This window comes from Actinia tenebrosa, unplaced genomic scaffold (assembly GCF_029948245.1).
Source record: "Actinia tenebrosa isolate PJP-AT-01 unplaced genomic scaffold, QUT_ActTen_1.0 PGA_scaffold14__42_contigs__length_11649687, whole genome shotgun sequence".
Lineage (NCBI taxonomy): Eukaryota > Metazoa > Cnidaria > Anthozoa > Actiniaria > Actiniidae > Actinia > Actinia tenebrosa.
Window position 1 is genome coordinate 1878151 of NW_028292574.1, and position 22179 is coordinate 1900329.

At 35.4% G+C, this 22179-nt stretch overlaps 2 protein-coding genes across 4 annotated transcripts in view; both read left to right on the top strand.

The window, feature by feature from the left end:
* Positions 1 to 1141: 1141 nt before the first annotated feature.
* On the top strand, positions 1142 to 4093 carry LOC116305536 (translocon-associated protein subunit gamma). The gene is made up of 5 exons (XM_031715474.2): positions 1142 to 1309; positions 1400 to 1526; positions 2142 to 2234; positions 3433 to 3564; positions 3930 to 4093. The coding sequence occupies exons 1-5, from the start codon at positions 1183 to 1185 to the stop codon at positions 4003 to 4005; spliced, it is 555 nt and encodes a 184-aa protein (XP_031571334.1). The 5' UTR covers positions 1142 to 1182; the 3' UTR covers positions 4006 to 4093.
* A 1931-nt stretch (positions 4094 to 6024) lies between these two features.
* The window catches only part of LOC116305535 (ATP-dependent chromatin remodeler CHD4), a 39800-nt gene continuing 23645 nt past the window's right edge, over positions 6025 to 22179 (top strand). For all 3 annotated transcript variants that reach the window (XM_089029448.1, XM_089029450.1, XM_089029451.1), the window contains exons 1-16: positions 6025 to 6190; positions 8002 to 8123; positions 8811 to 8927; positions 10123 to 10419; positions 10673 to 10808; positions 13496 to 13753; positions 13842 to 13867; positions 16666 to 16809; positions 17024 to 17200; positions 18007 to 18076; positions 18695 to 18747; positions 19467 to 19544; positions 20134 to 20360; positions 20479 to 20580; positions 21257 to 21295; positions 21491 to 21566. In XM_089029448.1, the coding sequence (XP_088885574.1) occupies positions 6136 to 6190; positions 8002 to 8123; positions 8811 to 8927; positions 10123 to 10419; positions 10673 to 10808; positions 13496 to 13753; positions 13842 to 13867; positions 16666 to 16809; positions 17024 to 17200; positions 18007 to 18076; positions 18695 to 18747; positions 19467 to 19544; positions 20134 to 20360; positions 20479 to 20580; positions 21257 to 21295; positions 21491 to 21566 (1977 nt within the window). In that variant the 5' untranslated portion in view covers positions 6025 to 6135. The remainder of the gene's footprint in view (positions 6191 to 8001; positions 8124 to 8810; positions 8928 to 10122; positions 10420 to 10672; positions 10809 to 13495; positions 13754 to 13841; positions 13868 to 16665; positions 16810 to 17023; positions 17201 to 18006; positions 18077 to 18694; positions 18748 to 19466; positions 19545 to 20133; positions 20361 to 20478; positions 20581 to 21256; positions 21296 to 21490; positions 21567 to 22179) is intronic.

The window sequence follows — 22179 nt, forward strand, 5'->3', positions numbered from 1 at the left end:
TGGGAAATGGGATAAGGACCCCCTCCCCCCTTTCAGGACTCTTCTTTACCTCTTTGTTTGGTAATGCCTAAGTATTGGACAACCAAAAATAATTGATACTAGATGCATAGTGCTGTACATAGCTATAGTTAGGGGTGGATCTAGGAGTTGATTAGGGGGGGTGTCCCAAATAAAAATAAAAAAACATGCGTATATAGATAATCATTCATCACTTCAGAAGATGGTAATTTATGGCGTTATTAGATACGTGTGCGGTACACCACAAGACACCCCCTGGATCCGCCCCTCCTAGATATATTTTAAAACTCTAGATTGTTAGATTTTTATGCTTTGTTCTCAGATTAAATCAATTTTTTTCTTGTAATCTTCGATATCTTGTTTACTGATTGAATAAAGACTGTCAATGTTAATAGCCATAAATGGATGTAGTTCAACATTTGCTTCTGAAAATCTGCCCCTAGTAGTGATATTCAAAGACACTTTACTGGGATACCTGCTGCAGGCCATTCGCAAAATGTCTTTTTTTCTTCTGATTAAATCCTCTGCGACAAAAGGGATGAGGGCAAAACAATTGTCATTTCAAGGGACCCTATTTAGGGGGGGGGGGGGGGGGGTGGGGAGGTGTTGCCCGGTACCCACCGCCTCTGGAAGTGAAATCTTAGATTTTGTACCAAATATCTCCAAAACTAAAAGCCAAATCACAGAAATGGACTGTCTGTCTGCATGTATGCTAAAAATCATATTCGTGTATAGAAATTGCCACTACAGACCCCTACAGTATCGAGCATTTGATGAGGTTTCTGAGGGGGGAGGGGGTAAGTACCGATACCAACCACCTTAATTCATAAAATCGGGTCCCTATTTTGGACCTTGTATGCATTGCGGCCTCAGTCAATGGGGATCCTGATTGTTTCAGACTTCGAAAATCTGTTGTTGAAAGTGTTTTGTTTCCCTCGAAAAAAGTGCTTCGAAAATCTTCATGTGCAATGACGGAAACGGCCTCTCATATTTTGACCCGTTCCCTTGACCCTTTGCGTGTTTAGTGAAAAATTCTTGAGAGAGGACTGAGGAGGAGTCAGGTTTCTTGGTGTGACGGGCTTCCTGTGCTTGACACGACATCGAGGCCATACTAGTCCTAGTCCACGGGCGGTCATCTTTCTTTCTTTCTTTGAAGATCTCAAAATGGCTGGAGGTAAAAAGCTTTCTAAAGAGGACGAGCTTCTTCTTCAGAACTTCAGCCGATCCGTTTCTACCAAGTCAAATGTTCTCTTTTACGCAAATGCCTTAGTTGTATCCGCCATTCCACTATGTAAGAGTCTTTATCGTCATATTTTATTGATCTTTTGTTACGTCCACGTTGCACTTACATAAAATTTCTTCATTTATGACTTGCTCTTAGGGCTTTTTTGGAGAATCCACCAAATGGATCCCTACTCCTCGGGCATTCTCTTTGTGGTAATGACTCTGGTTAGTACTTGGCTGATTTCTTTTGCATACAAGAACGTGAAGTTTCAGCTTAAGCACAAGTAAGTAGTGAACAGCCATTGAAACGAAATCCTATCCTTTTCATGGTCTACGTTCAGCTTTCTCATTGGTCCATTTATTTTTGAGATGTTTTTGAAAGGTTTTGCTAAACTTTCTATAACTGATGCTAAACTGCTTTTTCTTTGATCTCAAAAGTATTTTTTAAATTGCTGTATCCGAGAAAGACAGTCTCTTTTAATCGTATGCTATGGTCTATTCATAACACACCGTTCAGGGTATACAAACGATTTCATTGGTTTTAAACTTATTATCTATACTCTACCGTTTAATCAAGTGTCAATGTATACATTAGACCGTGTAACATCCACGCTAGTTCTACTAGTTATCACCACTCATGTAATTATAAATTGACCCTTCTCAGAAGTATGTTGTGTCTTGGATGCAAGGCTATCATGAAAATAAAAATATTCTCAGTCTTTTTCTCAGTGAATTTGTGGCATTGCTTTTGTCTTTCCATGTTAGCCTTGCATTCAAGTCTATATTGAGAAGGCTCCTTAATCCTCTTAGAAATTATTAAATAAGAGACATTAACAAATTACTTGACGCTCATGCACCCTACGATGTGAAGAACGATTATGAACTATTTTTTACCCCAGGATTGCACAGAGAAGAGATGCTGCAATTACCAAAGAAGTCAACCAGGATTTGGATCCTAACAAGAAAATGACAAGACAAGAGAAGGATGAAAGGTAAGCAGTTTCTCATTTCCTTGTTGTAGCTTTGGGAAAGTATGGATGAAGCTTCATTCTTAAGGTGATTCCCTTGAAAGAAATTTTGCCAATAACTTTGTCCTGAAACATTGCATGGACATTAATTATGTTATGGACATTTAAAAACTGCAATAAAAAGATGGGGTCACCATTCTCGGTATTTCACTAGGTGCTCTCCAAATATGTCAGTTTATAGGTTTTATAGTGAAATGCGGTAGCAACCGGAAGCTGTAATCAAGAACCTTTATTCACAGTTAAAAATACTTTCATATAACAAAATGTAATTATGGCTTAAAGTTTGCAAGATAATCTATGCTATTAAATCCATCAAAGTCATTGGATGACTATGATTCTTGAAGTGTTAGTCTAAAAATTGCAAATGTCAACTATTCCCTTCAAAGTATTTCAAAATCTATCCAATAAACTTTCCTTCATATTTTGATGTATATGATGATGAGCATCGCATTTATCAAAATCTGAAACAAAAAATTGGGGGTCACCATTCTCGTTTTTGAATCATCTTGAAAAGGCATCTCAAAATAGTCGAAAAGTGACACTTTTCCAAGTAGTGGAGACCGGGGCTAGCCAGATAAAGATTGCAGTTTCTAAATTAGTTTTCGAAAGAAAAATGCCAACACTTCGTTAGTTCCATGCTTTAAGTTGCATGCGCAGTGCAAAACAAGGGAATTACCTTTAGTAAAGGTAGAAGAAGTGCTTTACAGTAAAAAATGAAGAAATAGAAAATGTGTGCAAGTGCTGTGTGCAATTATAAGCACACAGGGCTGGGCAGGACATGAGAGAAGTGTTAGGAGAAGCACGAAGGGCAGCGGAGTGGTTCTCAACACTTCTCGATTGTTCTGCCAATCCCCAAGTGTTTTGTGACTCCACACAGCACAGCAAGCTAGTTTTTTAATTTCTTTTATAAAATACAATTAATTACAATAACCGTTATTTTAGATAGGAATGACGCAACTGAAAGTGTGTGCTCATGCATTGTGCTCTCAAAGCATGCGCTCCCAAGTAACCTGAATGGGTGATCTATAACAGTTAGTATTAGATACAGTATAAGAGGTAATGTTGTATGGTACAGGTATATGTACTGTAAGAACCTCACTAGTATCATACACCTGTTTTTATACTTTTTATTGAAATCTTTTCTGTTCTTAAATTTTTCCAGAATCCTCTGGAAGAAAAACAAGGTTGCTGATATGGAAGCTATGACATTCTCCATCTTCTATAACAATGCTCTCTACTTGTTCCTGGTTCTCTTTGCTTCTTTCTTTGCATTGAGGTCATTCAATCCTTCAGCGTATCCTTAACATTGCTTACTGGTTAATTGTCACAGTATAAAGTAGTTTGGGCATGAGTGGGAAACAAAGCTCGGCAAATTTGTAACCATACTGTCTGTGACTATACCATATTATATTGTACCCGTAACTATGCGTTTTTGATTGGATAAATTGTTGGGGGGGGGAGGGGGGGTGTTAAGTGGTATCCTTTTCAGGCCTTACCTTATTTTTTATTCTTATTATTTTTAAATTTCGAAGGGGGCTTACTACTCAGCCAACCCCCCCTCCCTCCCCCCCTGCATCTACCCTGTTTTTTTTCATCCAACTTTCATGAATCGCTGTTACAATTAAATGGTATGTTGGAATAAACCTTAACTTATTACAGCAACTATCTGATGTCTACTTCAGTTGCAAGTGGGATTTTGGCACTCCTGTCTACAGGAACATCAACTTCATCCTAAGCAATAGCCAGTGGTGCAAATAAAGTCATCTGCAACATTATATCTTTTCCTTTGACATCAATTATAATAAAATTTTAGTGAAAATATATATTTTTCGAAGTCCTTTGTTTGTTATTTTCTAAAAACTGCTGGGATAAAATATATAGTAGTTATACAGTGGTTTGGAGTAGAGCACAGGCATTTAACCCGTGAAATCATTGTGTAATATTCAAAAAGACACAAAAGAAAACAATGGACTGAGGGTCTACTAAAGTGTATTAGTCTAACATCTATTTCACAGGTTTAATGACTTCACTCTAGCATAAATGCTAGTTATGCAATGCTTACAAGTGGCATACCATTTTCCCACATGTCACTATATTTGTTTGTATCTACAAAAGCCTTTAAGTTGAGCATACAAAGAAAAAGCAAGTGATTAGTGGGATATTCTGTGGTGTGCTATAAGAGAGCATATTGTATAACCACCTTATCTGATATTATAGAAAATACAAATGTGTAGATTCAACATTCAGCACATGTTACAGAGGAAAAGGGAAATACCAACAAATATACAAGAGCTTTCCTGCATTCTGATGGACTGTATTTTCTATAGTGTGGAATAAAATGGATATCCCATATTTCAGGCACTCATGCTTTTTGGTATAAGTACAAGGCTCTTAGCAACAAATGGGCTATTCTATAGTATGTCACTGTAAGAAAGCATTAAAGATTTTGGCCATTCCAATTGTACCTACTGTAGGCTGCAATCAATTCCTGATGGTTGAAATACTACCAAATATACAAATATCATATTTCTATATTGCAAGCTTCAGCTTCACATACCTTTTCATTCTTGGGAATGCATAATACCAAAGTTTTCCAAGCGAAGTAAGGATGTTTATTATGGGTAAAGACCAAATGAGTGTGCATTCAGAATGGTCAGCGCAAGTTTTAAAAGCAATGGTGTTCAACTAAATTTAGCTTGGGTAGAATGTAATGGACATTTTAAAACAGTTTGAAACTAAACAAATGATGGGAATGAGTCCACATGCATAGGTGTGCGTACACAGTTTGTTTTCGTTACCAGTTTATCAAGCCACTTATCTGGCTACCACAATACTATGTTGCCACTTTGATTCTCTTCTAGCCTGTGTAGTGGCCCTCGAGGGGATCCCTCGAGTCCCCAACAGCACTGCTGCGCACTCTATTTTTCTTCTTGAATTTTTTACTTCGAATGAAATATTCATGGTAATAGTAATTCATTAAAAAGCTAGTTAAACAACTTGGATATTGTTCTAATGATTTCAGAATATTTGCAGAGTAATGAAATAAAGAGAAAAATTGCTGGGGATAATATAGTCAATTTGACAAAAGAGAGGGGATATTGTTTGCAATTCCCAAAATCCTTTGCAAATGGGAAAAGGAGGACACGTCAATCACCGTTCTCAACAGCCAATCAGATTGTCGAAAAATTATGGGATACGACCAAAAAGATGGGCTTGGCAAGATTTTGGCGAGGGCGTCAAGAAGGAGAATTTGGTGTTTGATCACCCTTACCTATATACACTCATTGACTTCACACCATGATTTTATTCCAGAAAAATGAGATTTATGTAGTTTTTTTAAGTATGACTGGATTTTTTATTTGTTTAGAATCATTTAATTTGACAAAAAACATATTTTTTAAAAGAGTTTTTCGTGAAAAATAATCTAACAAAATCATAACATTGTAGTTTAATTTCTCCGGAAGAGGAAGCCCGTGTACCACGTGAGATAGCGTAAGGAGAAATTAAAATCCTCACTAAAGTATTTTATCTTTTATAGATATAAAGCCGGTAATAAGTAATGATAACTTGAGAAAATTAAGTAAATTTATTTCAAAAATAAAATAAAACTGTGTTTGTAAAATGATTGAAAAGTTTTTAAAAACAGTTTGTAAGATAAGATTTTGTTTGTTGATCAGAAACGTTTTTCTTACAACAAAGTGCTTTCTGTTCAGCACCCAGGCTCAACGCGGAGGCCTCACGGCTACCATTTCAATATGTTAAAACTCTTCGACTTGAAAGAAAAAACAGTATAGTTTATTGTTCTTTAGTTTTCTCTTAAAACAAGCCTCTTTAACGGTTGATAACTCGCATACCATGTCGTAGGATGTCTTCAAGTAGTAAGAAGAAGGATCCTAGTGCAGTAAATGACAGCTTAAATGGTGGGTATTGAAGTTTTGTTGACCGTAGTGAACTGGGCCGCAGATAAGCTTAATTTTTTGCTTTTCTTTATACAAACTTATCCCTAAACTTATTGCGTTTTTTTTCAAAATAAAAACCGAGATCAAACCTGGGAGTCTTTCTTTTATGTTGGCTAGCTTTTTTTCAGAAAGATAACCATTTAGGAATAATAACTTTTCCTGTAGTTGGAAACAGAGTTTAGAATTGGCGCCATTGTATGACACATGGGATTCAATCACATCGGCTTTCATCATTTTGAAAAAAAATCGCTGTTCTTATCGCTAAACCGGTCTAACCATTAATCCCAAACATTCCTTTTTCTTATTCGAGATGAATATTCTTTTAAATTCACGATAAAAATGTTTGTAGTACAGTTTACTTATATTTAAAAGACCCGGGTCGCCGCGGAATCTTTGTCGTGGGGGCTTGGACAAAATACGATGCATAACTTATATCATTTTATTACGTGACTGCTTAGTTATACCCTATAAAACACGTCAATACTCTTCGTATTTCTTTTATTTTTCATCAATTCTAGCGATATTATGCCTATCTTCATTTCATTTTTGATGGATTGGGCATTGTTTCTAGTTTTTATGTGGTTTGTGTCAGAGGATTCCAAGCTTCTTCGCCGGTCAAAACCATTCGTCTTTATCACCTGTCTAATGGCTGCTCTAACCTTCACTCACACAACATATCGTATTTATTTCACCAAAGCAATGATTAAAATGCTTTATGCTATCTAAGTTAACCATTTTTGCAGTTTTTATAACACATTTTAATCTTTGGAAGAGATAAACGGATATAAGTTGACAGTTTATACCCCATAGTCAATCGATAAAAATAGTCAAACTCTAAACGGAACTTCGTCTGTTCATATAAGCTGAATTATATCTTTAAGCCGCTGCCCTAGTATAATTCTCATTTTAATGGATTTTTAACGATTAAAATTGACATAAAGAAAAAAGTGTGACATAGATTTTTACAGTCTGATAAATAGCAATCAGTAATGATAAAAGAATAAGTTATAGGCTCGTAATTTACCTATTACGCATGTTCTTATAAGTTATGCGCCGTGAAAAGATGAAAAAACTCACTGACGTTTAAGACTCTAGTCCTTCGTCGGAGTAAAATAGCAATCAATCAAGTATGTTAATAGGCCTATAATGGTTTGAAGTTGAGACTGAACTTGATTCTTTTATTCGAGTTCAACCTCGACTTGAAACCATTGTTTCGTGACCAGTCAAGCGAATTAGGGATAGGTCTATTCTCACCGATTGATTGATCCGCAAAATCGGTATTGATTTTTGTGTCTACTGCATATTAATAAGCAGTTGACACTATGTCATCAAGTTTACGTGGGTATACTTCATATCCTATTTAACTAGCCAAAAATATAGCAAAATGGCATGATATGAGTGACATGAAGAAGTGTATCCCATGTAAGGAATGTAAAACTTTGGGTTAATTTCGGATTCCATGTATATAGCACGTGCACAGCTAGCGGCAAATGGCAGTGATATCCGATGTTATTCAAACTCCCGTGCACTAACATCAAACAAACTCAATTTACATGTGGTGACCACAGGGCTTGAACTTTCGACCTGTCCGGTTGTACTCAAAGCAGTGAAAGGTGAGGCCTTAGCAGCGTACACCACCCATGCTAGCCATAAATTATGAAATGGCTATAAATAAGTTCTATTTCAGCTAACCTCTGGAGTTAGCATTGTGTGTTTTGAAGATTCTGGTCTCTTGACTGTCAATTTTAATGCAATTCTGTTTGTCCTTTCAGAGGAAGAATCTATGGAAAAGCCAGTCAAAAGAAAAAAGAAAGAAGAACTCAAAGAAGATGGTCAAAGTACGCCAAAGAAAGTCCATTCAGCCAAGAAGAGAAAGAGAGATGATGAACTTGAGGTACGGATTAGCAATCTGGACTGGGTACCATTTTGTTATTGATATCTATCGACTATTTTGGTAAACCTGTTTAATTGATTAATTCCCACTCCTCATAAGGCAAATTTGGTTGGCAAATATTTATCTATAGTGTTTGGAGAATGTTCAGCCAGAAATGGAACTTGTCTGGTCAAATATTTGCCTTGCTGGTCAAAAGTATTATTTAGCCAGAGACAAGATATGACTGAGCTAATATTAATGGGATTGGTCATCATAATCTACAATTGACCAAACCCCTATTTGAAGTCCTGCACTTGTGTTTATTCTCAACCAGAATTCTCATTTACAGCATGGAATTCTACTCAGCACATGTACAGTAGACCACCAAGTCTACTTTATTTGATCAAACATCCATTACTAAAATACCATTTGTATATAAAATTATGATAATGTCATCACAGGATGGCGAGGGGGTTCTCTAAGGGGGAAAGCATCATGAATTTTAGATTATGCAAGAATCACAAATCACAGAAAATAATGTTTCCCGATCACTGGTCCCAAAAATAACACAAAACAATCACAATTTCATGCAAATTATGCCCTGTACAGCTTCTGTTATAATATTTGTTGTCAAAATACAAAGTACAAATCACTTTTGGTGCTAACATAATCTGTCATTAGTGTAACTATGTTCACTTAAATTTACAGGAAGAAGAAGATTTAAGCTTACCCGAAGAAAATCCAGATCAGCCTAAAAAAGCTACAAAATGTGATGAGGAAAAGAAAGAGGAAGTGCAAGTGCAAGAAACAGAAGCTAAAGCTGTGGTTAGTACCCTTAACTATTACTCTGTATTATTAGACTATATTTTACCATATATATTTCTTTTCATAGAGTGATTTACAGATTATTTGGGATAAATTTAGGTGTCCAACGCATTTTTCATCCCAGCTAAATTTTCCAAGTATTTTATGTTATCTTTTGTCAAAATGATTTTTTTCAACAACAGTGATGAAATATGCTATTTCTGAAAGATATTCCATAAATTATTCTACATGAGTTTTATATTAATCGAGGAAAACCTTGTAACTAGGAAATATAGAGAGCCAAACAAAATGGTTGCCGATTGGCTAACTTATTGTTTTTGAAACCAAAAAAAAAGTGGTAATAAACACATTTATTTGATAAATTATTGAAAAAATAATGATACTAAAAACCTATTGAAAACCTAAACCTATTGACCCAATCCACTGTTTTCCCATTTTAGACCATGTGTCATTCCAGAGTGTCATTTTTTTTTGGTTGCACATGATAAGATGCATGGATAGATACAACTCAAACGAAAAATCTTATTCTCAAGAGAATGACATGTGGTTTGGATTGGGCAAAACATTACGCTCAAGTGGATTAGGTCCATTTTTTGTCATAATTTCTTACACCAGGAATTTTGCAATAGTAGTGTCTGTAATATTGGGTTGGCCCAAGACTAGAGTTGTCTGTAATTGGTAAAGTTTAAAGTTTCTGCAATTTACTCTTACCCAAACTCTGTACTTGAAAGTTGCCAGTTGGAATTTGGTTTTGCACTGCTAGCTAGTCAAAAGTGTAAAAGGTGCCGGCTGATTATTTTTGATTGACTGAAGTGAAATAACACAATTCAGTTAAATACAGCATATATACACAGTGGCGGATCCAGGATTTTTCAAAAGGGGGTTCCGTTTCTTAAACTGTGTACAATTCTCTTTTGTTTAGTCGATGTTTGACAAAAAAATTGGCTCTAATCACCTAATTTACCCTCTAGTAACAGACCAAGCTATAATAACACGACCCAACGCAAAACTACTAATATTTTTTTATTAAAATTTATATAAGACATATTTCTATTACCTAAAAGATCAAACCTTCAAGGGGGTTTCCGTGGACCCCTTTGACCCCCCTGGATCCGCCACTGATACAGCTGAGTTTGTGTAATATCGAGAACTGTGTGAGCACTTTAAAATGTTTGATACCATACCCTTTTGTTAGGCACAACCACAACGGGGACAAACAGTTGCCAGAGACCTTGGTCTTGTCCTTGTGACTCCAAACCTTTCCAAGGAAGAAGAAGAAGGAATAACCTACTTGAAGTTCACCAAACTTGTTAGACAAAATATAGCTAAAGCTAACCCAGGTGCTGAGCATACTAAGATTAATGCCTTGCTTGGAGCTATGTGGCAAGACTATAAACAATCAAAAGATCCTGGTGGAGACGCTAATGGGAAGAAACCTAGAAGTAGGGCCAAGAGAGGTTCAGGGAAAAGAACAAAGCACAGAAAACCTGATGTAAGTATGCCAACATCCATGATAGAAAAAGTCTAATATATATTCCAAAAATATATATCCCTCTTTTACTCCAACAAAGGACTAGCATCTGAAACGTCAGTCATGGTGTAAAATTTACCCTTTTACCATTAATGCTCCATTAGAAACACCGACGCAGCTCGTACAGTTTTTAGCTAGTTATCTCTTCTAAAAAGATATCAATCCAATTTTTCTGTTTTCAAATAAATTCTGAAAGTGTTCTCCTTTTCTTTAGTCTGACGATGACTTGTTTATAAATGACACTGATGAGGAAATAGACTTGGACAGTGAGGACAACGAACCAATTGTTACAAAAAGCAGAGCAAAGATTAAGCTGCCTTTTCTTAGTAAGCTGAAAGGGAAGTCTAGAGGTACTTATATATTTTTGTCATAGTTATTTTTAAAAGACCTAGTAATACAATTTTTTATTGTAGTAAAAATACTATATTGAAGTCAGGATTCATAAAGATACTTGAAATGTTTGTCTCTGACTTAAAACGTTTGAAACATTTTTATTAATAGACGTTTGGATCCGTGACCACCGATCTTCTTCAGTGTGCCTTTGGTATTTGGGCACGCCTATTTAAATGTTGGTGTGAGCACGTACTAGAGTCCCTTACAAGAGTTCTATATTTTTCGGGAAGCTTGATACAGTGGTTCTTTGACTTAAAGTGCCTATCACCCTTTTTTTTTTACTTTTTCATATCGAAATATAAGCTATTCTAAGAAACCTGTCGAAAGAATTTTTTGATTCTGACGCTTCTTTCTATTTTTTTCGAGCGGTCAAAAGTGCGAAAATAGGAAGATTTCAAAATATGACCGAGCGAGAGGGGAGACTGGGCTAGTGACGTAGAAGGAGCAACACGCTCTTCTTGATTTACAAAGAAATGTATGGGATACTAGGGGGGATACTGAAGACGTCCTTGCGTTTCTTGGGTTTTTTTAGAAGTCCTTGGACTTTTAACTACTTTCTTGGGCTTCTATGAGGAAGTTAATTATCTAAAGATTCCATTTCCAGTTCTCATCAGGATTCGTAGCCTAATTTACTGGTATATTAGTGAAGCGAACACAACCTAGCAAAGCAAGCGAGGTGACTGAAGTGAAGTGATTCCGACCCGATCACAAATATTATCTCATTGGCTGGGAATAAAACTTGTCAAAACCTTAGTAAATACACCAAAAGTACAGCAGCATAGATAGAAATTCCTACCTGGAAATTCCTAGAGTCGTTATAGGGAACCGAAGTTGATAACAGGTAACATTTTACTTGCCATTGCTCGAACTGAGTCGTCTTCGCACCGGACCGGGAATTTATTCCCGGTTTATTAAAGAATAAAACAGTTTTGGTGATTGTGGTAACATTTCAGTGGTTATTAAACTCTTAAGAAGTATTTGGTGCATTGCTAAAAGGGCTGTAATGAATGATTGAGACAAAATTCCCGTACGACTGACACAATAATACTACTATTCACAATATTTTAATTATTTGCTACCGTAGAATGCTCTTCAGATTTTTTACCTTTATCGAATTTCCCTCAATAGACGATCGTTTTATCTTTAAAGATAGGTATGGCTAGATACTGTGAGACAGGATAGAAAACTGATAGAATAGAAAATATTATATTTGACTATGAAGTGAAACCATGTTGACCTGCAGAGTAACAGTAGACTGATGATGCGAAGTGTCACGCACCCTTACATGTAGTTCCTCGACTGAACTACTACAGTATAAATATATAATGCAATTCATGTTTAGATATTTTGAAAACTGTTAAGCCATCTACATTGAAAAAGATTTTGTGAACTACCTGGAGTTATTTCATTGTTTCTGTTATTTACATTTGATGTTTCTGATTTGGAAACGACCTGGAAGAATTTTGCGCGGCACTGACTCACATATTCATCCATAAATACATCAGATATTGATAAGAATAATGCTAAAAAAATTATGACTTAAAGGGTGTAGGTACATGTAGTGCTCAGAGTTACTGTATGTGAAATCTATAAGTTTTTGAAGCTAATTTATTACACTTGGTTCTGAGCGTGACAGCCTAATATGAGGTTTTCCCTAGGTTGCGTTTAACTTCTCGCTGCTTTTCTTTTTCTTAAAATAATTCAAAAATAATATCATTCTTGAAGTCTGAAGTAATTAACATCCTCTAACCAGAAAAATGAGGTCTTTTGAAAGCGTATAAACGGCAAATTGGTCATAAATACCAGTGAAATCTAGAGAGAATGAGGAAACATCTAAACCCAACTTACTCCTCTTACGTCACAGCCCAGTCCTCTAGGTTATCATTTTGCGCGGCCAGAGTCAAAGAAATGCCTATTTTCGCACTTTTGACCGCTCGAAAAAAATAGAAAGAAGGGTCAGAATCAAAAAATTCTTTCGACACGTTTCTTAGAATAGCTTATATTTGGATATAAAAAAGTAAAAAAAAAAGGGTGATAGGCACTTTAAGATGTTTGATTACGGATCAAAACGTCTGTAAGAATGTTTTTAAAAATTTTAAGTCGGAGACAAACATTTCAAGTATGGTTAACATAGTTCTGTAACAAATTATATGCATTGTTAAGTATTAATGATAAGTATAATATTTGACTTGAATAAAGAGTTTTGCTCACTGTGATTGGTCGAGCGACTAATAATTATGAAACAATATTCACTGTTTGAGCTGTGATTATGAGTTTGCCAGAGCTGAAGTTATATTAAACATTTCTTATCCCGAGTCTCATCTTTTATTCTGATATTCAAGTCTAAAATTATACTAAAACAGTGATTCACATCAGGCTCAATGAATATGGTGAATATTTACCTCACCACTCAAAGACTTGCAGCTCGATAAATATTCTTCTATTTTTAGGTACCAAAAATGTATAATTAATGAACCAACATTGCAAATTCTATATTGAGTTCTCCAGTGCTTGTTACAGATATTCTGACAAGATCAACTCTAAATATTCATAAGATCCATGAAAGTCTTTCTCAGCAACAGGATTTTAGCTACAATTTTAGAGATAAACTGTGTCAAACTCATTATGCTTTTTCTGTTTTCAGGAGAGAAAAAAGGCAAAGGAGATGATGAGAGTGATAAATGTAGCGAATCAAGTAGTACAGCAAGTGGGAAAAGCCGAAGAAACAAAATCAAAAACAAAAGGAAAAGGAAAAGTGATGAGAAAGATGACGATGAAAGTGATCAAAGTTATAAAGAGATACGTGTGAGCCAGTCCCGAAGGAAGGTGCAAAAGACTCGTTCTATCAAGATCAAAGACACGACAGTAAAACGAAGTAAAGACAAGAAGCGACACAGAGCTCGTAAGGGATAATACGATATTCATTAATTCTCTCTTGACTTTTATGGATAATAATTTAAGGTACTCATAAGTTTTTATCTTAATTTCAGGTGACAATGATGAAGTTATGGGAGTGGTAAGTTTTAAAATGTTTTAACACTTAGCTTATTAATACTCATACTAGATATTAATGAGGCTATGGAGTTAGGCTATGTGTAAAAGAGAGTTATTAACAAGTCTACATATAATTCCGGATACTACATTTTAATCCGTAGTCTCGATTTTGGGCCCGAATTATAGGGCCATTATTGAAATTGCCCAAAGAGTTTGGGCTATACTACGATTGCCCAAACCATTTGGGATAACTATCCTTTGGTATCTGTAGTATCCCTAACGTTTAGGGGAATACTACGGAAAGCCCAAGTCTAAAGGGCTTTCACGGGAAAAGCCCAAACCATTTGGGCCATGAATGCTGAAAATCACGGCATGTTGTTGTTTTCATCAAGCAACACTTATGACTCTTATTACTAGTAAACCAAATGTTCAATTACACAAAAACAACACTGAGCGAGTGCTGGAAATATGTATTCGTTTTTTGTAGAATTGCGTATCGCTAAGTCCATATTTCTCCATAGAAACGAATCACGTATGAACATACAAATTTATTGTTGCAATAGCTTGCAAAGCACACCGCATTGGGCCCTCCCGCCTAAATGTCAAGTTCAAATGTTCACGCTACCATCTTCTAAATAGCAATCACTGTTGCTTGCCTTTATTGAAGAATTATTGTACTCACTTTATTAACCAACCATTTAACCAAAATAGCTACAACAATCTATCGATAATACAGTCAAGTCATTTAAATACAGTCAAACATATTTGCGTTTCCAATTTTATCTCAGTTGCATCGAATAGGACAGCTCTAAATGATATTATCTTACTTGCTAGGATTACCTGTACTTTGCAAGACATTCAGTTACGAGTAGATCCGCGACTTCGACACTTTTCCATCGCAGAATATTATAATTTGCTCCATCAATGAAAAAAAACTCCGCACGCTGTCTATATATCGCGGTGAACTGCCCCGTATCGAATTACATGATTACAACAACAGCAACCAAGCGACAATTTGCCGCTAGTCCCTTCACTGTCCCTTAAACACTAAGGGAAACATATAGAAAAGCCCAAACGATTTGGGATTTCGATCACGACTAGTCTCTGACAAGTAGCAGTCACCGCTTGCTGATCAAAGTGTAGACGTCATTGTTGTTCAAAAGATAGTTTTTAAGGACTTGAAAATGTTTTTTGCAAGAAAAAAGTTAAGACAAGACAACGATCTGATCTGCACGTTTTGAATGGTACAGTTGTTCGCGGTCTAAAATTGACTAAATGCCCGTCAGTCCAAACTTTCACCAAAAAAAACGAGAACTGCTTGGTTGCTGTTGTTGTAATCATGTAATTCGATACGGGGCAGTTCACCGCGATATATAGACAGCGTGCGGAGTTTTTTTTCATTGATGGAGCAAATTATAATATTCTGCGATGGAAAAGTGTCGAAGTCGCGGATCTACTCGTAACTGAATGTCTTGCAAAGTACAGGTAATCCTAGCAAGTAAGATAATATCATTTAGAGCTGTCCTATTCGATGCAACTGAGATAAAATTGGAAACGCAAATATGTTTGACTGTATTTAAATGACTTGACTGTATTATCGATAGATTGTTGTAGCTATTTTGGTTAAATGGTTGGTTAATAAAGTGAGTACAATAATTCTTCAATAAAGGCAAGCAACAGTGATTGCTATTTAGAAGATGGTAGCGTGAACATTTGAACTTGACATTTAGGCGGGAGGGCCCAATGCGGTGTGCTTTGCAAGCTATTGCAACAATAAATTTGTATGTTCATACGTGATTCGTTTCTATGGAGAAATATGGACTTAGCGATACGCAATTCTACAAAAAACGAATACATATTTCCAGCACTCGCTCAGTGTTGTTTTTGTGTAATTGAACATTTGGTTTACTAGTAATAAGAGTCATAAGTGTTGCTTGATGAAAACAACAACATGCCGTGATTTTCAGCATTCATGGCCCAAATGGTTTGGGCTTTTCCCGTGAAAGCCCTTTAGACTTGGGCTTTCCGTAGTATTCCCCTAAACGTTAGGGATACTACAGATACCAAAGGATAGTTATCCCAAATGGTTTGGGCAATCGTAGTATAGCCCAAACTCTTTGGGCAATTTCAATAATGGCCCTATAATTCGGGCCCAAAATCGAGACTACGGATTAAAATGTAGTATCCGGAATTATATGTAGACTTGTTTATTTACCTTTAGTCAATTCATTTTAGTCCTCAGTTTTTAGATCCCCCAAAGCAAGTCTGATGGGCCATCGGTGTAAGCATTTTCATTCCCAGATCTAACGCTCTTATGGTCCAAGATGGTGAAAGAAAACAAAATATTGGACATTGTACTCTTGAAGACTTGATTTTTTTAAAATGACCTTTCTACATGATTGGTTTTAAAGAGGCTCATAGTGGTTTTTGTTTTGACCATATTTGATTTTCATTTGGCTTACTGACAGACTTACTCTGCACCTATGGGTTTGATTTTTTTACCAACTATATTAGATACAAAAGTTTTGATTGATGTCAATTTTAGCTTGATCAGCATTACCCTAGCAACAATAAACAATTATTGAAAAATTAACTGTTGAAGAAAATAACAAGAGTGTCATTAAAATTACTCTCAATCTGTGTCACCATTTTGATGTGGAAGTAATACTAAGCAAGATTTTTGCTGGATGCCTAAATTGTAAAACATGGTTGTCAAATGGAATACTAATTTAAGAAAATAATTTTTGGATTCTGATCAAGAAATCCTGTTGATTTGTTAACATTTCATCTCAACTAGTTTCAATTTGATTGTTTATGAAGGACGAGCACCAGGATTACTGTGAAGCATGTGATGAAGGAGGTGACCTCTTACTCTGTGATACATGTACCCTGTCATGGCATCTGGGATGCTTGGCTCCACCTTTGGATGATCCCCCAGATGGCAGATGGAGTTGCCCTGTTTGTGTAAGTATCTCTAGAAAATAACCAACAGGTAACTTCCAGTAGTAAGACTTAAAATAGTGGCTGGGCATTCACTAGTCATGATAACTAGCCAATGACAAATGTTAGTCTTAGTAGCTTGGTCATACCTCATTAATTCCTGTCAAAGACTTGAATCTTTAAACTTTAACAAGATTTGGGCTAATTTATAATCGTGTGTTATTTCTATGACTTAAAGGAGGTTGAGATGACAAGTACTTCTAGTGAGGATATCCACAGTGATTACTGCCGTGTATGTAAAGATGGTGGTCAGTTGCTGTGCTGTGATAAATGTCCCATGGCATATCATCTAAAGTGTCTCATTCCCCCCATGAAAAGAGTTCCGTCTGGAGAATGGAAATGTCCAAGATGCCAGGTACAGCTATCTTCATTAGATTTGGTTAGAAAAAGGCCTTAACTGGTTTAGAATGAGTTCTGGGACTTGAGAATATTTCCTAAATGTGTCCTGATACACGTTAGAATGAGTTCTATTCTTTCTGACAAGAATGAAAATAATGGAACTAACTGGAAATAGACCCCTTGCATGTGACGTCAAAACATCCCATTTAGTGGACAAGACAAAAGAATTTATAATCTCATTAGAATTTGAAATCTATTGTTTTGCCTTTCAAATTGTGCACCTGCATTCCAAAGTGCAGCAAGGGTCTATTCCATCCCTAACTTCAGTTAGAACAGACATATATATATAAATATATGGGTCTCATAATACAACCTGGAAACTCCTGGCATGATGGATCAAATCTACTTGCGCGTACTGCATGTTATTTCTTAGAGTATCACAAATTCTATGTTTAAGGGTTGTGCATGAGAATACGCATGAATATGGTACAACTTAAACAAAGAATTGTATTCTCAATCACTTTAGGCTTTGCAATAAAGGCTTTGCACCATCAGATGTCGGCAACCATGTTAGATGGCAGGTACAGTTCAATCGTTTTACATGAGAAAGTATTCAATTCCCAAGAGTAAAGGGATTTGGTTTTTATGCCATCTTACCACAGGCAGCCCAAGCCTTGTTATGGATGTGGGCGCGATTATGTTGCAAAGCCTCTATTACTGTATTATCAGTGAAGTACTAATTAACTTTGAATACATTTGTACTTAAATTATTAATGTTGCTAATATAATTAATATTAATAATGTCATTCTACGTAATTATAGAGTGAGCCACTGAAAGGCAAAGTAGAGAGGATACTGCACTGGAGATGGGTTACATTACCAATACCACCAGGTATTAATAATAGCTTTGTTATTGATAATTATCTAGTATGTGTGTACTCTAACCCCTACCCCCATCCCCCAACCCCGCCCTTCCAATTAGCTTAAGTTCCGAATTAGAGGAAAAAACCGGGGCCGAATTGGCATTGCAATAAATTGTGGAGACGTTTTAGGGGCAAATTTCCTATATGGGATCTGTTTTGTCCACTAAAATAGTCACTGCAGTGTCATCTTATCCACTGAATGATAATAATAATAATTATATAATTATATATATGTATATATAATGTATATGTAGTTGTGTTTCCAAATTCTAGGCATTTTAGCTAACATCAATCAAAATCCTTTGTCTGAATTATTTGAAAACCTGAAATACATGTAAGACCATCTTTACTGTAATTTTCATAGACATGCAAACTCTGTGTCTGCGAGCTGCACGCTGAAATTTCACTGCCGTCAATCAAACATAATTAGTTTGTATAATAAGTAGTACCTTTCATATTTTGACTGATGGCAGCAAAAAAAAACAAATTTCGACATGCAACTCAGAGACACAGAGTTCGTATGTTTATGAAAATATACATTAATGCATTATTCATATTATGTTAATTAATGCTTCATTTAATTATAGATTATCAAGCTATAGTTGAAGAGGGCACTGATGAGAAAGACAAAGAAACTGACGTAAGTACAATTTATACTATTGTCTGACACTTTGAGTATTTTCACTCTTATGCATACTGTGAATTATGCCTTGAGCCAATCTATTGGGAATGAAATTAATTTTGATCACTCACTGTATTTGAAATCAACGCTTTATTTTTGAGGGTGTGAAACAATAGACAGTTCAGGAAACAAAAACCTGAAAAAAACTTGAAGTGTTAATGTTTCGAATGTCCTGACTGTAATATATATTATCAAACTCATGAATAATTCATGAGGAAAACACAACAGAAATCACGACCGTGAAGAGTGTTGTAAATCTGATACAAAACTGTGTTCATTTGCATAAAATTTAAATTGGATTTTCTTGGCCAAATTCACTTTAATTTTGAAAATTTTAGTGAAACACAAAGGAACTAACCTAGACGTTTGATACAACACGGCCAATCATACAGTCTGTACATATTACTTAATTGTAATATAGAAAGAGGTAGCCATCCAAACATTGTAGTCCACCTACTGTAACTGTCACACTAATAAATGATTGTAAGACAAATGAATAAGTATAATCATTGATTGATTGTACATATTGTATTGTTAGCATTACTGTAAATATGTTTTGTGCTTATGGTAAAATTATTTTCCCCAGAGAACAATATCTTTATGAGAAGCAAGTAGATCTCTAATATTAATGTTATTATTGAATTTTTTTTTTTTTTTTTTTTTTTTTTCTAATGTAGACTTACACAACAAGGGAATTTTTTGTCAAGTGGCGTGAAAAGTCATATTGGCATTGTTCTTGGATCACTGAGCTGCAGGTAGTTCATGTTAAATATAACGATAATGAATAGTTCAAGGATAGGATAGTTGAAAGTTCAAGGATTCTTTGTCTTGGCAGCCACCAAAAACCTCTATTGTTAAAATAATGAGTTCCACTGAAGAAATAGAAAATGCATGGACAGGCCGTGCAGTCATGAAGCATGTGGAGATTGGCAGAAAAAGAGAGAAGAAGTAGGAGAATCATGCTATGCATTTTTCTCATTTTCTTTCATAAAAAATTAGCATGAATGCTATTCTGCTGCATGAATGATGCAATACAAGTGCTCATGCATGCTGTGTGCTCTCATAAAGCACAGGTCCCAACCAATCGGAATGCAATATTTATTAATAAACTGTCATTTTTTATGATTAATTCAATGATAAAAAATAATTTAATTTATTGTTCTAAAACAAGGTTCGTATAAGTTTGAGCATTGTAGCCGAGGGAGATAAATCAGCAGCTAAATTATTAGCAGCAACAGCAAAAAAACTTCAAGTTCATGGTCAATGAGTAAAATGTATTCATTATAATAATAATATTGTAATTATGACAATATAACTTACTTTCACCACTCCTTTTCATGATAGCTTGAGATACAACACCCAGAGATGTACCGGGCATATTCCCGTAAAAACGACATGGATGAGCCACCATTGCTAAGTGATGATGAGAGTGATAGCCTAGAAGATGGAGAACAGCCCAGCCCCAAAAAATCTAAAGCTAAAGAAGAAGATAAACTGAACTTAGAAGCAAGATATTACAGATTTGGTGTCAGCCCTGACTGGATGCAAATATATAGGATTCTTAACCATAGGTATACTTGATTATTGGTGTTTCTAAATAAAAAGGCAGCAAAATGGCGCCAAATATCTGAATTATCTTGTATTGGCAGAGTACTCTTGTGATTACCTTTCTTGATATTCTTTTTTTAGGACCCAAAATGGAAAACAAGAATACTTTGTCAAGTGGAGAGATGTACCATACAGTTTAAGTACATGGGAGAGCCCTGAAGACCCCATAAACTCCCAGATAAGGTACTACTCAATAAACCAACCTTTTGCAGTGATTGTGTCCTATGTCCTATGCTATGACTTTTTATGGAAGTCATAAATATGTTTCTACGTAGTGTTTAAAAAACGAGTAGGAGTGTTTTATCAGGTATACCTGATAAAACACAATCTACGAGTTTTTTGAACTGCTTAAAACACTCATGAACAATTTATAAGATTTTGGTTCAACTGGAGCCGCCATACACGTCACGAACATGGATTTTTATACTTCGATAGAGATTTGACGTCACGGGCATGCGCAACCAGATTCAATAGAAGCTCCCACACGTTGGATATTGCGTGCCAAGGCAAAGACAGGCATGTTAGTCAAAGATCATTAGGGTTGACTATGACCTTGATGAAGCTCTGTCTTCATCTAAACTTGGATGCATACTTCATCCCTGATGAAGTCATCCTCATAGTATTCGAGTGGTCTTTATATAAAGATCACGTGTGTCTTTATATAAAGACATGTGTCTTTATATAAAATCACTTGAATACTAATGAAGAGGACTTTATCAGGTATAAAGGTTCATGCATGTGACGTGTATGGGGGCTCCAATTGGACCATAAGCTTATGAATTATTGATGAGTGTTTTAAAGTAATATTAATTGGAGTGGTTTGAGAAATAATTATTTTTTTGATTTGTTTTTTTTAAAGTGATTTTGAAGAGCACATCATAAAGTACCGTGCCCTCAGGTAAGAGCAATAAGTTAAGAATGCTCTAGACATGTGATATCTTATAAATATTGGTGGTGTAACAGAGCAACAGGTTACTCAAAACTGTGATACCCAGTATGGATCAAGGGGAGACTAAAATAACTGTATCTTGCAGTTGTGTCAGTCTTCTTTAGTCAGTGGCAATTTAATTTTCTTGTGTACATAAAACTTCAGGGAAAACTATGATAAAAGACTAAGGAACAAGAAAAGCAAACACAAGAAAGGAAAGAAACAGGCAACAACTGCCGACGTAAGTAAACTGAACAAAAATACTGTTTATGGCAAGTATGAATGAAAGGGGTGAGAAAATACATAATAATTTAGTATTTTTCTGTCAATCTAAAAACCCAACCTTCTACTTTCAGTCATTAATAATAGTGTGTCTTAGTATAGCCCTGAATGAAGGGTATTCCTTAGCATTAAGGTTATTTCACATTGTGATAAAGACGATGTCTGGTTTAGTTTGGCTTTTTAGCTTATTCATACATCATTTTGTGTAATGGGTATTCAGTGAAACTTTAAGTCTGCAACTGTAATAATTGAAAAAAATAGTTTATAGAACCCTTGTTGATACATTTTTATTCTTGATTCTGCTATGTTGATTCTATGTATAATAATATATTTCATAATAATTATAATTTCCTTCAATTCCTTTAACTTGACAAAGTAATACCTAACATTTTTAGCAAAATATAATTTATAATACCGATTGCCAATGCATTGTCATTATGTTTTAATAACTTTGGTTTGATAAGAAGATAAAGATAAAATAATAATAAATTTAAATCAATTAAATAAATGTTATTTTCATTAGCCATTTGACCTAAACGCTATCTAACCTCTGCTTCAATAGATGTTTTTTG

Excerpts from the sequence above, each read along its gene's own strand:
- LOC116305536 (XM_031715474.2), top strand. The coding sequence starts at position 1,183 with ATGGCTGGAGGTAAAAAGCTTTCTAAAGAGGACGAGCTTCTTCTTCAG. Across the intron at positions 1,310-1,399 it reads TGTATCCGCCATTCCACTAT|GGCTTTTTTGGAGAATCCAC; the intron begins GTAAGAGTCTTT and ends ACTTGCTCTTAG. Across the intron at positions 3,565-3,929 it reads AGGTCATTCAATCCTTCAGC|CAACTATCTGATGTCTACTT; the intron begins GTATCCTTAACA and ends AACTTATTACAG.